The following is a 16512-nucleotide window of genomic DNA, read 5'->3' on the forward strand; positions in this document are numbered from 1 at the left end:
GTCATCCGCCCGTAAAGGACGCTTTTCTCTTTTCCCTCCTTATTGTAACTGTTAGGTGAGAATACACTCATTCTAATGCTATCCTCAGATCATCCTGAAAAGTAACCACTGCCCTCAGTCTTACTGACTGCTGGATATGCTGTCCATCACCGACCCCCACGATAAAGACATCAGAATTACAGCTGACGGTGTTTCCATTTGCGCCTATGTGGACAACTGACCTTAAGTCAGTCTGTGACTCTGCTAGTGTCCCTCTCTCCCAGAAGAAGAACCAATTATTACAAGCTACTGATTGACCCAAGGTAATTCTAAATTTAGATTCAACAATCTTCACAGCGCCATGGGCCAAATATCACTTGGAAGAGACTAAGAGAGATCCAGATGTGTCACCCAGCTAATGTAAGGCCCTGGCTCCAACTTCATGTCGTGAACTCCCTTTTTTCCTGGATTTCCACGTCCCTACTGGATACTGCTTCCTTTGTGGCCATATTGCCTGGTCCTGTTTGCCTCAGACTAACATTTCATGCACTTCAGGAATAGTATTATGAGACCTGTCTGTATACAGAGACCCTAATTCTATAAATCACCAAGGCTGGAAATCCTGACCCAGACATGGGTGCCAAAATGAGGCCATTCTTGACTATTCAGGCTCACAGCCTAGGGGAATTACTGACTGATTATTTATGAGAACAGTCAGAGCAGTGTCCCCATCGGTAGGAACCATACAAATAGAAAAGATGGGAAGAAACCTACCACAAACTTTGACAGAAGTTATTAGTGATACCAGATGGAACAGAGATCAGTCTCAACACGTTGGCATGAGTAACAATGGACAACTGCCTTGCTGCAGATTCCTTACTGGCTAGCCATGGCGCTGTCTGTGTCATTGCTTATACTTCTTGTTGCACCTGGATCAATGAAACAGGCAAGGTGGAACAAGCTATGTATCACCTTAAGGAAAAGGCACATGACTCTCATGTTCTATTGGATTTGTTCTCTTGGCCTAGGTGGAGCAGTTAGGATAACTGGTTCCAAAGCATTTTACAGGGATTATTAATTCTTGTTTTTGTCATAGTTAAAGAGAAACCAAAATGGAAGCCACAGTTTGAATACAGACCTAGACCAGACACTTAGAGTCATCTAATCAAAACTTAAAGCTGCCCTGATTTCCCTGAAATGATGACTCTGACCTTAAACAAAACTTAAGCTTTCTTCATGTCAGCATAACCTAGCAAATCAGCTACAGTAAAAAAGTAAGCTTACGTAATACTACCGCTCTAAAAGGAACGTAAGTTTCTGGCAGCCAATTAGAATCACAATACAAAACAATGTACCTCCTCTTGCTTTATAAGCTGAGCTGTAACTGCTCAGAGTGGAGCTTTAAGCCACTTTTGGTTTGGAAGTCTCCCTGTTTGTGAACGGTTTGTTTCTCACTTAATAAAATATGCATCTCAAGTAAAGCTCTCTGAATTTTCTTTTGACACATTCTATCCAGAGTCTTAAATGCTTCTACATTCGTTCTCTCATCAGTTATCTCCATGATGATACAACAAAAAGGGCAAGAAGATCTTGCAATGCAGTTGACCATGCAGACAGCTGAGCCATCTCCAAGCAGTGAAGACCTGGATCTTTGGCCTTCCCTGAATTCGTCAACCTCCAGCAAATGAGAGAACTGTCAAAAACAGGGGCCAAGAAACTGAATATACAGACAATGGCCAGACTAAACATAAAAATAGAACTCTGAGCCACCATCTTCAGCATGCAGTCCAGGAAGCCAAACAACCCCTATGGCAGCAACACAAGATGTCCAGGACTTGATTAATAACTGACAGCTTCGCTAATTTTTGCCCTTGATGTCAACTGAGGACCAACTGGGAAAGCAAGATACGCGCCCCCTAACCAATCACATACGATGCCCCGCTTCTAGTAAGGCCACCTACAGTTTCCCCAGGCCGACACCTACCCCTTCAGGCACACCTTTTTTCCACTTTATAGAAAGTTTTCCCGCTCCTCTGCCTGCTTCTGACACTCCGCCAAACACAAGTGATGGTGGCTGACTCCCTTTTACTATAGCAAGCTCTGAATAAAGAGCCTTCGCTTGTCCCCACTTGGGTGATCTTTGTTTATTTCCACACAAGATAATCCATGAGTTGATACTTTTTGAAGTTGTATATAGGATGAGAATATTGGTCATTCATTTATACTATCTTCTCTACCTTTGTATGTTTGAAATTTTCCACAATAAAAAAATTTAAAATATTTCAAAAATGTCAATGTCATTAAACAATAATAACAGCAACAGAGAATGACTCTATATTAGCTATACATTATTGGAAAAATTGGGGAAAATGAAATTGGGTCATATATTAGACAACCGTATTAGACCAACATTAAATTTCCTGAGTGAATAATTTCGTATGGTTATAGAGGAGAATGTCCTTGTTTTTAGGAGATAATGCTGAAGTACTTGAGATAAAGTGTCATGATGCCTGCAACTTACAAACAGTTCATGAAAAAGGACGTGTAGGTAGAGAAAATAAATGAAGCAAAACATTAACAACTGGTGAAACTAAACGAAAGGTACTAAGTGTAAATTTAATGTTCTTACAATTTTTCCATTGGTTTAGAGTTTTTCAAAATAAAAAAGTTGGTGCGAAAAGAGCACAATAAAATACCTGTAATATTACAAAAAAAAAAAAGCAAAAACTCCCAGATCCTTATCTATACATTTTTTTAATGGAAGGATAACTCAAAAAAACTAATAATAGTTAACTATATCAGGGAGGAGCAGACAGGATGGATGAGAGGGGACTGAAAACTAGATTCTTCAGAATGTACACTGTCCATAATGTTTTAAAAAGGTACTTTGTAAATTACTGTTATATTCCAAATAGCCTGTCAGTGATGATTTTCATTTCTTGCTTTACTTGAATATTATTTAGTAGTGTGGTATTATATCTCCTTATTTATTAGTTTACCCATCCATCCATCCACCCAGGGGAACTGGTATACAGTTACTGTTTGTAAATGCTCCTAAACATTACAAGATTGTCCTCTATTGTTCAGAATACAGCTTTTATTGTATTCTTTTTCTGCATAATTGCTCCTCGTCTGACACCGATTTAATATCTCCTTACTAGTTTATTTTCCTCATTTTGACCACTTTTCTCTAACTATCTGTGACGTACTCTTTGATGTTATTCTTTGGTACAAAACAACTGGGTTCATTATGCTTTGTAACATTTTTCATTGTATAGAGATGTCATCTTAGGAACTGAAGATTACAAGAAGTGAAGTGATGAAGAACAAAGATTCTCAATGAGAAATTACAAAACCAGTTCACTCATATACTGTTGACTGAACCCAAATACCCTCAGACTGGTTCTTCGAGGGCTAAGCAGATAAAATGAAAGCAAGCGATCCCCTGGAAGTCTTCTTGCTAGTATTTTAAAAAATTTTTATGGGGTGCAGAAATCACTTGCATTCGGTCACACACTTGAGGTAAAGTGTCATGATGCCTGCAACTTACAAACAGTTCATGAAAAAGGACGTGTAGGTAGAGAAAATAAACGAAGCAAAACGTTAACAACTGGTGAAACTAAACGCAAGGTACTAGAAAATGCTGGAGCCAGTATTCACATCATGCCTCAGTTCCACCAATCAGAGTCAAAGCAGGAAGCCTTGGAGGTACAGAGTGACAAAACTGATTCATCTTGGCAGATTCCGCTAAAGCCTAAAAACCTTACAATTCTGTTTTGAAGCTGGCATGGGTCAGCTAATACAACTCAAGGCTTGCCAAGTGTAGGAAACTTAACATGGGGGTCTCTGCATAAGACCCCAAATGACTACACTTCCAAAACAAAACTGAATCGGAAATAAACTTTGCCATCCAGATGAGAATGCCAAAGGAACTTTTCTTGACCTTGCCTTTCTCACATATGTCTTGATCTAATGATGAACTACCACAAACCAGCCTTGTGGCCAACTCATGCTACATGCAGGAGTCTGAAATTTTTCAAGGATGTAATTTGAAGAGGCTTCAAGTTGGATGCATCCTGAAGAGAATGGCTCAAGGAAAAAATTATCAGTTTATAAAAGGATGAAATCATATCCCTACATTATGCCCGATTTAAAAAATTCATCCCAGGTGGTTCAAGAATTCAAACGTTATGATGGAAACTTCAAAAGTATAGTGAATGTCTTTAGACCTCAGGGCGGGAAAGAATTTCTTAAGCAAGACACAGAATGTACTTACCCTAAAGACTGATAAATCTGACTATACTAAAATTAAGAATTGTATTCATCAAAAGAAACCTTAAAGAAGGCGAAAAGACAATTTAAACTAAAAAGATATTCACAGTATACACCATTGAAAAAGAATTAGTAAGAGATTAAGGGAGAATATATGAGAGAACTTTCATACACTACCTTATATCCTCAAGACTTTTTTTTTTACAATATGCATGTATTATTATGTTGACTTTTTAAATTAAATTGAATAAAAATATCCACAAGCTAGATTCAATATCTCCTCTCAGACAACTGCTGAGGCCTAGATGAGGGAATTCAGTACATTAGTAGCACCCCCCTTATGTAAATAATCCACACTTTCCGTGAAAAAGATTTAAAAAACAAACACTTCGTAACTAATTGTAAGAACAAAGTCGTTTGTACAGCAGACGCTGTCTATTCTAAAACAACTACCAAACTTGTAGAAATGCACTAGGAGAAGTATAAGAACACGCACGGGTGACACACCGATTTCAGGACATGATTTCCTGCGGCGAGGGAAGGAAAGGTCTTCACCGACATCTGTTTTAAAGGTGAGAGAGCGGGGCAAATGTGGGAAATACTAACATCTTGTTAAATGGGGGGTAGGGGGGTACATGAGTGTTTGTTATACAACTTTTTTAAATGTGTGAAATCTTTCACAATTTAAACTTTTAACTAAAATTAAGAACACTGGGAAGAAATGTGCATCAACACTCGTCGTCTCTGAATTTTGGAAATAAATGAGATTTGTCTCCACTTGCTACGTTTCTAGAATGCCCACGTCTGACGTCTGTATTTTAAACACGACGCACTTGTTCGAATGATTCTGAAGCGGTAACGAACCAGAGGCAGGAGATGAAAGAGAAGATGCACATTCCACGAGCCCGCCCTCGGCCTCACCCGCCTCGGGCGGAACCTTTGAACCCGGACCGGGCCTGGACGGGACCCCGCTCCAGCCAACCACACCGTCCATCAACCCCGGCGCCTCGGGGCCAGGCGTTACCTGACCGGGAGGCGTCTCCGAGAGCCGCCGGGGTTCCAGGCGGAGGAGAAAGTGGGGCGACGCCACGGCTCGCGCTACGAAGAGCCCCCAGAGCCCGCGCCCACAGGGCCGCCCGGGAGCAGGGCGCAGGCGCACCGGAGGGGGCAGAACCGGCCGCAAGCCGTAAAGGGCCCAACTTCGCGCCTCCACAAATCCCGCGAGAGCTGCTTGCCCTTTACCCGCTGGCTGCCGGTGCGAGCATGGTCGACGACGCGGGCGCCGCCGAGGCCCGGGGCGACGGGCTGCTGGGGTTCCCACTTACGCCGCCACGGATTCGCTCCCGGCCGTGGTGGTTTCCTGTGCAGGAGCTGAGGAACCCGCTGGTGTTTTCTTTGGAGGCGTGGCTGGCCGACTCGATCTTCGGTGCGCGACCCGGGGCGTGGTGGTGGCCCCCCAGTCGGGAGAGGCCGCCGAGCCGCGCTCCGCAGCCCTTTCCGGACGCGCGGGCCGCGTGTGATGCGGGCCCTGCCCGTCCCATCCCCTTCGGGCCAGCTCCTCCTGCCCTTCGCCGTGCCCTGCTCAGTCTCTCCTTTCGCGTTCAGGCCCGGACCGAGCCGTGATTCCGGAAATGGAGTGGATGAGCCAGGCCCTGCTGACGGTGGACGCAGTTCACGCCGGGAAGTTGGTGGAAATCACCGTCTTCGGGCGGCCAGCTGTCCAGCGCCGGGTGAAGAGCGTGCTCCTGAGCCTGGCGTCGGGTCACCGCGAGCAGCGCGCCCGAGGTGAGGGGCGTGGAAAACGTGCGTGGGGAGGGAGCCACGGGGGAGCCACCTGGCCATACCTGGTCTCCTCGCAGCCTCCGTCTTCCCAAAACTCCCAGTATGCTACACGTGGTCCCTGGGCATCCCCTGTGAGTGGAGTCCAAGCAGGACCCTGGGAAGGTAGGCTGAGATGGGATGCATTCAGGCCCCTCACTGCCTGTGCCAGCCTCCGCTTGGTCGAGCCGCTGTTTCAGGTCCTAGGTTCAGAGCTTCCACCCCGAAAAATGATACTGCCAGCACACATCCACCCCCGTGAAGGAGTAGTTTGAAACAGTAAGCATTTTTCCTTCTCCAGCTGAGAAGATGGAACAACTCGAGGAGTTCTTGAAGGCCCAGGCACCAGGTCCCCAGGTCCCCCAGAGTCCTCTTGCATAAGTGCTCTCCAGGGCATGAGAACAGTCCTCCTTCCGCTACTAAAGTTCAAGAGAAGCAAATATCCTTAAATCTGTGCATTTATTTTTCTCCTGTATCTTGATGGACAGTGGTTTGATTCTTTTGCTGCAAACGTGAGTTTGTAGTGCCATTCTAGTAAATAAATGAATTTCCTTTTTTCCAATGGCATAAAGATCTTGGCTCACTCAAAATTAAGCAAATTTATAAAAGATTGACTCTTCATTCATATCTTGATGTGAGAGGCTGATAGGTGGAGGGTTTATTTTTGTTTTTTCCTTAGTTTCTATCATTTTGAAACTACTAACCCTTTTATGATTTTATGGTCAGAGTCAGGCCCTCATGCACAGGGGGCAGAAATGCAGGGTCAGTCTGCTTTGGGTTTCTTTTGCATCATTTGTTCTCAAACTTTAATATGTGTAAGGATCACCTCGAGAGCTTGCTAAAACACAGTTTCTTAGCCCCTTTTCCACTGATTCTGATTCAGTACATTGAGCCCATGAATATGCATTTCTAACAAGCTGTTAGGTAATGCCAGCTCTTCTTCTCTGAGCCTCTCATTTTTAAGCAGGTGTTTGGTTCCTGAGTAGCAACCAGTGGGCCCGTGTGTTTTCTTGGAGTGGAGTCTCTGACCGTGCACGTGGGTGGGCATTCCAACATGCAAGCTGAGGCAATCAGCATTCATTCTGCTGGTGCTGTGATTTACCAGAAGGAGCCACGGTAATGGGCAGCTTGTGCATTGGCAGGTGGCCTTCCAGCCGGCTGTCTCCTCTGTCCCCCTCCCCAAGCAGGTGTCCTGCATGGGCTGGGTTGTTTTTCCATTACCCTTTACAATGCTATGACCAATCTGTGCAAAACAGTTCCAATCCCACGGTGCTTCCACTTTCAGGAAGCAGAATTCTTGGAGGAATGATTGCCAAGAGCTCTGTGGCGTTAGACACAAAGTTGGAGTTGATTTAACTCATACGGTTTCTTCACCCCTTAGCAGTAATGGATTCTAGCCGTTTGCAAGGATTTTAAACACACAGATACACAAATCTTTGATTACAAGGGATATTGAACGTTATTCTACTTCACATTTCTGTTAAACGCTTTTATATATTTTTCTTTATTCATTTCTGTCATTCTTTCAACTCTGAAGATAAGGATTTTTATTATCTGTAAAAGCTTTTGTAACAAATAATGGTCCATTACACCCAATACTGTCCACCCCTTTGCTTCTCAAATTTTTTGCGTACGAAAAATTTTTATTGTATGTAGTTAAACCAATTACTGTTTTCTGTGTGATTTTTTCCCCCTCATCCTCTGTTTTACATTTAAGCTTAGAGTGCCTACTTTTTCTCCTTTTGTAGAAATTTGATGACTATTACTACAGGTTTTTCCTGGTGGGATTTTTACAGAATCATGGAATATTTTTGACTGTTCAACATTTGGAGGAAGAGGATTATGCTTAATACTTGTCCATTTTTCCAAAAGTTATTCGAAACTAAGTTAGTAAATGATCCTGTTCTCTATCCTTTATACACGTTAACATATTGAAGTCTTAACCCGCAGTACCCCAGAATGTGACTGTATTTGGAAATAGGGTCTTTAAAGAGGTAATTAAGGTAAAATGAGGTCATGTGGGTGGGCCAGTATGACTTTTTTTAATAAGAAGAGGAATATAGACACAGGTATGTGCATACACAGAGGCAAGACCAGGTGAGGACACAGCAAGAATACGGCTATCTCTGCAAGCCAAAGAGAGAGGCCTCAGAAGAAACCAAACCTGCTGACACCTTGATCTTGGACTTCTAGCCTCCAGAACTTTTAGAAAATAAAAATCTGTCGTTTAAACCACCCAGTTAATTATTTTGTTACAGTAGCCCTAGCAAACCAATGCAACATTTAATATCTAAAAAAGGTAGTTGCTCTGTCATTCTAACTTTCAGAATTTGGGAGTAATATTAGCTATATATTTATTGATAAGAGCTTGTGTCACATACCAGGCCCTTGAGCTAAGCACTGAGGTAGGATTCTTAGAGCCTAAGTAAATTGCTGAGATCACAGAGCTAGGACTTCGGGGTGGGTGAGATTTGAACCAAAATGTTGAGTCTAGGATCTTACCTCTATAATATACTTTCCCACGTGCTTTTATTTTTCTCCACAGCTGAATTTCAGCTTATTCTCTTTGTGTGTGTGTGTGTGTGTGTGTGTAAGTGTGTGTAAGAGGAATTAGAATACACTTAATTTAAGACTCCACAGTATTTGTTATTCTATTGAGGGACAAGACAATGTTTTTTTTTCCCTAACAAGTTGCTAAGGTAGAAGTATCTACTAGTACCACACTGAAAAATAGCATTGTTGATTTTTCTGATGATAAACATACTTACATCCTCAATATTTTTAAATAAGGCAATATAAAGAGTATTAATTACTCAAAAAATCTCACTGCTCATATGGTCCTTTCAAGTAGCTTTCCATTACTCCAAATATTTCTCTATAATTTTAGTAAACATCTTATTTATGTATAGCATTCCATTCATACCAAAACCATGTACATGCACAGTGTGAAAAGATTCATCAAACAATACAAAGGGGACACGTGCATGTTACCAGCAGCCAGAGAAGAAAAGATATTACCAGCACTCCAGAAGCCCCCATTTTTGCATCCTCCCCAAGGATAACTACTGTCGTGACTTAACTATAAATGGACTCAATCTAAGATTTGTCCACGTTGCCAGCAGTTGTAGTTCCATTGTATGAATAAACCTTAATTTAGTTTTCCATCCTGTTGATGTGCATTTTGATTCTTTCCTGTTTGGACTTATAATGAATAGGGGTACTGTGAAAATTGTTGTACAGGACTTGGTGCGTGCATATGTGCATTTCTCTTGAGTATATGTCTGGGATTGGAATTGCTGGGAATTGCTGAGGTGACTGAACCAGTTGACTTTGAGCAGTGTATGGGACTTCGAGTTGCTCTACATCTTTGTCAACAGTCGATTTTTATTTTGGAGAATTTAGGTATTAGTGCTATTGCACTGCAGTTTTTAAAAATCTAATCACTTAATTGGTTCCATAATATAAAATTGTGAGCGTACAATTCGCTTTCTTTTTTCGTAAACTTATGAGTTGTGCCACCATCAGCAGAGACCAGTTTGGGAACATTTCCATCACTTCACAAAGTTCCCTTATGCCTGTTTGCAGACAATCTGCTGGCTGTCTCCACAAAGTTGCCTTTTCTGAACATTTGAGATAGGTAGAATAATATTCAATGTAGTCTTTTACATCTGACTTCTTTATCTAGGTGGACTGTCTCTGCTTTTTGATTGGGGGATTTAATGCATTCTAATTTAATGTAATCATCAGTATGATTGGATTTCTGTCTGCCATTTTGCTTTGTTTCCCATCATGTCTTTTGGTTTTTTTCCTCCATTTTATGTTAAATTTTTATATACACTTTTTTTTTTAAAGATTTAATGTTATTTATTTTTGACTGCGTTGGGTCTTCGTTGCTGCGCGTGGGCTTTCTCTAGTTATGGCGAGCGGGAGCTACTCTTAGTTGCAGAGCGTGGGCTTCTCATTGCGGGGGCTTCTCTTTTGGAGCATGGGCTCTAGAGCACAGGCTTAATAGTTGTGGCACACGGGCTTAGTTGCTCCGCGGCATGTGGGATCTTCCCGGACCAGGGCTCGAGCCCATGTCCCCTGCGTTGGTGGGCGGATTCTTATCCACTGCGCCACCAGGGAAGTCCCTGTGTACACTTTTAAAGTGATTTTTTTTCACCTTTGTTTTGCCTTAGGGATTATAAAAAACTCATTACATTCCGCTTCAGATTAGTGAAAAGGAGGGAAGGAGGAAGGAAAAACAGTTGAATAAGTGGAGACACTATGTTCTTAGATAGCAAAGTCAAGTGTTGCATGTTTGTGGTCTGTTCTTCCCAGAACTCAGTGCAATTCCAATTATAGTCACAACCAGTTTTTAGAGGCTGAGGCTGTAGGATGAGAGTCCTTAAAGTCTGATTTTACATGTGATTCAGAGGGACCCAAAAAGGCTATAATAAGGGTTTTTTGGTTTTTTGCGTTTTTTTAAAAATAAATTTATTTATTTTTGGCTGCGTTGGGTCTTTGTTGCTGTGTGCGGGCTTTCTCCAGTTGCAGTGAGCAGGGTCTACTCTTTATTGCGGTGCACAGGCTTCTCATTTCAGTGACTTCTCTTGTTGCAGAGCACAGGCTCGAGGCACGCAGGCTCAGTAGTTGTGGCTCGTGGGCTCTAGCGCACGGGCTTCAGTAGTTGTGGAGCATGGGCTTCGTTGCTCGGCAGCATGTGGGATCTTCCTGGACAGGGCTCGAGCCCGTGTCCCCAGCATTGGCAGGCAGATTCTAAACCACTGCACCACCAGGGAAGTTCTATAATAAGGTTTTAACTAGGGTCTAGTAAAATATTCTGATTAGGTAAATAGGGCAGATGTGTATTAACTAAACCGAAGTACGCAGGTGGACATAACAGAAATAGCCTGTCACTTATGCTCCACAGCTATGTTCCCAAGATTTCCAGAGAACCCATAAACAGCTGAAATTGTATTCTTTGATACCTTTAGTGAGCACACTCAAAGACACTGTCCACACTAAATTATTTGCTGCCAACCAGTTTACCCTGCCCCCAAAACGTGTAGACAGGATTCGCTCTTCTCAAACTGCCTGCGGTCTTCTTTCTTGCTTACAAATCCTGCTCTTATTTTTTGATGTTTCCTCATGGTTAGATCTAAGTTACATATTTTTGGCAAAAATACTGGGTAAATCACATTGTGTCTTTCTCAGAGCATCACATCAGGAGGCACATGGTTTGTTTTGTTTTTTCCCCACTCTTAGTGATATTTTAAAAGGCCTTGTTTTGCTTAGAAGTGTGGAGTTGAGAAATTCTGGTGAGGGAAATAGTGCCAACCTGGTGTAACTACAGTGGAGTGGCAGGAGGACCTGGGGCAGACTGTCAGCGTGTGCTCCACAGCTGAGCCCAGACGTTTTCCACACCGTCTGTCAACAGTGAACCTTTTTCTTTGGTGCCTCTAGTCAGCCTCTTCAAAAACTGTTCAGACTGGGGCTTCCCTGGTGGTGCAGTAGTTAAGAATCTGCCTGCCAATGCAGGGGACACATGCACGTAGAAATTCAAGACAGCAGTTTGTAATTGAGTAATTGGAGAAACAAACGAATCAACCACTAAGGGAAGGGCTAAATCAAACGGTACGCATCCTGAGAAAAATCAAGCTGCTAGAAGAAGGGGAAAAAAGGTGTATACAATTACGTAAAAGTGCAAGTTAAACTGTTACTTCCATAAGACAGTAAGCTTGAAACGGCAGATAGGAAAGTCTGGGGACTTTGATCTGGGTGAAAACTTGGATGTCACTGGTCCATGCCCTGCTTGGAGAGGAAGCTAGTAAGGTTTTTTAGTTTTGTTTTTTAAATCAACACTTTATAGGCATAAGGAATTTTACCTAAGTGTTATCACATCTAAATGCTTTTGTTTAAAGTTCAGTCTCCTTTTCTTGGCTCATCTCCAACCAAGGATGTTTACTGTATCTTACCATTTTCTTTCATAAAATCATCTCAGACATGTCTATGCGTGTATATATAGGGTATTTTAAACCTAGTTTCAGGACGGTCACAGAGACTCCTAAATGTTCCATTGGTTTGCTACCTGCTGTTCAGTAATCTTTCTTATAAAGGACAGAATTTGATGTTCCGGTCATGTGAGTACTACTTAGAGGGGGAAAAAAAAATCAACATTGAGTCTTAATTCTACTCTGATGTAGCCTCAATTGAAACTTGGAGTCTGCATTGATTTTGAGTCTAAGTGTATAAGGTTCACTCGGCCTTGCCTCTTCTGAAAATAGTTAATAGCCTATTTGTAAATTCAGCTTTGCATCTTTATTTCCCTTGTTATAAACTAAAGGCTTATTCAAAATTGGAGTGATCATTACTGGTGACCAAAGGGTCTACAATAGACATACCACTCCCTGCTCTTTAAAATTAGGTTTCCTGGGATTTTTAAAATGAAAATTTTCATAGCACTAAATTGACTTGTGCTATTTAAAAAAAAAATCCTAACACCCAGCTGTTAACAGTTTACTTCTAGCCAGGGCACCAGCACTTGGAGATGACAGCTGCGCTGTCCTGGCCATTTCAGTTTTCCCCTAGTCGCCAGCAGCTGCCTGAGCTGGGAAGTCTCTGCTTGCAGCGCTATGATGCGCCCACCCGTGAGGCCCGTTGAAACCAAGTTTTCGCATCCCTTGTCTCTGAGTAGAAATATCTCAGGCTTGGAAAGGTTTCCCATGAGGACAGACTCGACGGCCCGAGAGGTCCCTCACCTTGCAAAGCCAGATACGCGCGGTGAAGGAGCACAGGGGGAGCACCTGCCCGAGGCGCGAGAGACTGCGGCCCTGGGCGGCTAGAAAGCCAAAAGCTCTCACCTGCCTCTGGGTAGAAAGCCACCTGGAGCAGATAATGGCTGCTGGAGCGATGTGCCTGTCTCTCCCCTTACCCCTGCCAATTAACAGACGTTAGGGAAATTCGATGCTTTATTAGAACTCTTTAGATTCGTGTTTGCAAACATTTAACAGGGAGTGGCCGGGAGCGGGGAAACCAAGAACAACCCACACCATTCTTTTCTCAGCTTCTGCAGCAGAATAGGGTTCCAGGAGGGGCTTCCACTTTGACCTTGCCTGGCTCTCTTGCTCCTGGGCCCGAAACGCGTTTAGAACCTGGTAACCGGACCCTGGATAGCTTCGGGGAAGCTCTGGGTGGCCGCCTCCCGGGCTGCGCCGGGGGACCGCTGGGTGGCCGCCTCCCGGGCAGCGCCGGGGGACCGCTGGGTGGCCGCCTCCCGGGCAGCGCCGGGGGACCGCTGGGTGGCCGCCTCCCGGGCTGCGCCGGGGGACCGCTGGGTGGCCGCCTCCCGGGCAGCGCCGGGGGACCGCTGGGTGGCCGCCTCCCGGGCTGCGCCGGGGGACCGCTGGGTGGCCGCCTCCCGGGCTGCGCCGGGGGACCGCTGGGTGGCCGCCTCCCGGGCAGCGCCGGGGGACCGCTGGGTGGCCGCCTCCCGGGCTGCGCCGGGGGACCGCTGGGTGGCCGCCTCCCGGGCAGCGCCGGGGGACCGCTGGGTGGCCGCCTCCCGGGCAGCGCCGGGGGACCGCTGGGTGGCCGCCTCCCGGGCTGCGTCGGGTGACCGCTGGGTCGCCGCCTCCCGGGCAGCGCCGGGGGACCGCTGGGTGGCCGCCTCCCGGGCAGCGCCGGGGGACCGCTGGGTCGCCGCCTCCCGGGCAGGAGGCTTCTCAGAGCCTGGAAGAAGAGCAAAGACAGGAGGTCGCACCTGTGTCCCACATACTCTCCATATAAGGAGTTACCCCTTCGGGCTGCGGGGGTCGGAGCCCGGAATCTGAGAGAACGAGGTCAATTTGCTCCTCTGGATCCCTTGCAAAGAGGAAACCTTCCAGTCGAATTAAGAGGATGAGACCGCTGCCCCGGCACAGCCAGGACGCACCAGAATCCCTCCCAAGGAACCCAGGGCCTGCCTAGATACCTCTCATTGTTCCCGGCCCCGTACTTTGCGCCCGGAGTTGGCGGTGATAGTCAGCCAAGTTCATGATCATCGTGTATACATCCTTCTGGTAATAAGGCCGTCCAAATATCAAGATCTCAGCCTCGCCGTCCGGGTCCCACTGATTAACGTGAAGCAGGGTCTGCGACACACACTCGACATGTGGGATGTGCTCTCCGCCCAGGCCTGCGCAGGAAGCAACGAGGTGGTGAGCAGTGGGGCCTGGGAGGGGAGGCAGCGGGGGCCCGGACGCGAGCCAGAGCCGCGAAGAGGCTGCCTGGGCGCGGCCAGCCTGCGGTGAGGGGCGGCCTCGGCCTCACCGCTCGGGCCCGCTCACCGAAGATTGCTTCCACCAGCCAAGCCTCCAGGTGAATTGCCCTCGGACTCTTCAGGTACTCGGAGTGAAACCAGTAGGGCCGCTTGGTGAGGTTACCGAGCACCTCGAAGAGCGTCCCTTCTCGCTGCTCCAGCTGAACAAGCGTCGGAAACCGCTTGGGGGCGGCCATGCCGCGGCGAGCCTCGCAGGGGGCTGTGGGTCCGCTGCCACCCGCCGGCCGTGCGTGAGACCCGCCGCCGCAAGGGTACCCCGGTCTTATATCCAGGGCTTTCGGCAAGCCCCTCCCTCACCCGCGCCCTCCTCATTGGACTCCGGGCCTCGCCTCCGAAGCCCGCAGCCGGGGCTCCTTGCCCGCAAGGCGCAGCTGCGCTGGGGCGCGCGCCCAGAGCGCTCTCGCTGGGCGGTAGCATCTGGATCCTGCCGCTTCCCCGAGCGCCAGGCTAGAGGCCACAACCGGGAAGCTGCGGAAGCCTTAACTGTGGACGCTGGGCGGCCAGGACGGACCCGGAGACGTAGGGAAGATCCAACGTCGGGCCGACAGCTTTCAGAGGAGCGAATCGGTATTTGCAGAGACCCGGGTGCCTTTCAGACAGTTCTAAGGGGACCAGTTTAGCGTTCCCGAGGCGTTGGAATAAATTTTAATGGAAAATCTAATTAAGTACGTCGGAAAAACAAACGCTCAAGGAGCAGAAAAAGGTATTCGGAGGCCAAAGTAAGCCCCTCCCCACTTCCTCCTGAACCCTGACCACTGAACACCCTACCCAGATGCCACTGCATTTCACGCTTCGGCCTTAACCTGTTAGAGACGGCTGCGCACACCCAACAGCGCCTGGTCCGTGTGGTTTGCACCCCAGAGGGAAATCCCTTGAAAGTAACACGATTATAGCTCTATTTCTTGATTTTTCTGTCCAGCTGAAAGCATTGCCTATTAACTGCGGCCCAGGAAGATGAAGGTACATAGCTCTCCCACCAGTGGTTGGCATATCATGCCCAGATCCAGCGGCCAGAGAGCCTCGGAATTCAGTCAGGCTCCTTGTTTGCTCTGTGGCCAAAGAAGTGCATGAGAAATTTGCAGGTGTCTGACAGGGTTAAAAGTCTTCAGACCTAAGCAGAATATGAATTAGGAGCCAAAGAAGGGCTCCATTCAAAGGATCCATTCAAAGCCTCACGGATGGGATAGACATATAAACGTCCGTGGGTAGACAGAATCATTAGGAGAGTGTATAACTGAAACCCAAGGATCTGGGCTCCGTCACCACCTCCCCTGTAGGTTCTGGGGGCCACTAACATAGCAACTAGAAATTGACATGTGAGGCCCCATCAGTGTCACCAACGAGAATCCAATTCAGGAAGCATCCCCATGAAAATCTCTAGTCTGAAATCTGTTTCTTATATCAAAATGATATAGGATGATTTTTTTTTTCCTTTGGCCACACAGCATGCTGGATCTTAGTTCCTCCACCAGGGATCAAGCCCTGCTCCCTGCGATGGAAGCACAGAGTCCTAACCACTGGAGCCAGGGAATTCCCTAGACGATGATATTTTTGTTGCTTGGTTGGCCTAAGAGGATACTGGCATTTCTATGCGTGTTGTCATTTGTGTGTATGTGTGTGTGTGTGTGTGTAGATCCTTTACTTCATTGAAGTTTCAGAATTGGGTAAAGAAATGCTTAAGAGAATTAAAACCATAGTATTAGTAATTGTGTTAAAAAAGAATCTGTCATTTATGTAAAATCCTAGAATATGCAAACTGTTCTGTAGTGATAGAAATCAGGGAGCGATTGTCTGGAGATGGGGTAGAGAGAGGAAGGGAGTGGAAAAAGGCACTAGGATACTCTGGGGGATGATGGAAATGTGCATTATCTTGATTACACTGGTGGTTTCACTGGATGTGTCTATATGTCAAAACTGGTCAAATTGTACACATTTTAGTATAAGCAGTTTATTGTACTTTAGATATTCCCCAAAGTGGTTTAAAAAAAGAAAGAAATCCATATACGTGGTGTTTTAGGTTCCTGTAATATTTTAGATAATTCAACATATTAGAGAGACAGTTTTGCAACTCCAATTTAAAATACATAATTAAGTAATGGATTTAGATGTGTGACTTTAAGATGAAATCCTAGTTTATATTCAAT

General features: G+C 45.7%; 2 protein-coding genes across 2 annotated transcripts; one reads left to right on the forward strand and one right to left on the reverse strand.

Moving 5' to 3' along the window:
- The first annotated feature begins 5514 nt into the window (after positions 1 to 5514).
- On the forward strand, positions 5515 to 6450 carry OOEP (oocyte expressed protein). Its single transcript, XM_065889158.1, has 3 exons — positions 5515 to 5677; positions 5857 to 6036; positions 6371 to 6450. The coding sequence occupies exons 1-3, from the start codon at positions 5515 to 5517 to the stop codon at positions 6448 to 6450; spliced, it is 423 nt and encodes a 140-aa protein (XP_065745230.1).
- Positions 6451 to 13195: 6745 nt separating this feature from the next.
- KHDC3L (KH domain containing 3 like, subcortical maternal complex member) lies at positions 13196 to 14544 on the reverse strand. Its single transcript, XM_065888662.1, has 3 exons — positions 14376 to 14544; positions 14045 to 14224; positions 13196 to 13779 (listed from the first exon to the last, which is right to left on the reverse strand). The coding sequence occupies exons 1-3, from the start codon at positions 14542 to 14544 to the stop codon at positions 13196 to 13198; spliced, it is 933 nt and encodes a 310-aa protein (XP_065744734.1).
- Between the last annotated feature and the right edge of the window lie 1968 nt (positions 14545 to 16512).

The sequence above is a fragment of the Phocoena phocoena genome, chromosome 12, assembly GCF_963924675.1.
Source record: "Phocoena phocoena chromosome 12, mPhoPho1.1, whole genome shotgun sequence".
NCBI lineage: Eukaryota > Metazoa > Chordata > Mammalia > Artiodactyla > Phocoenidae > Phocoena > Phocoena phocoena.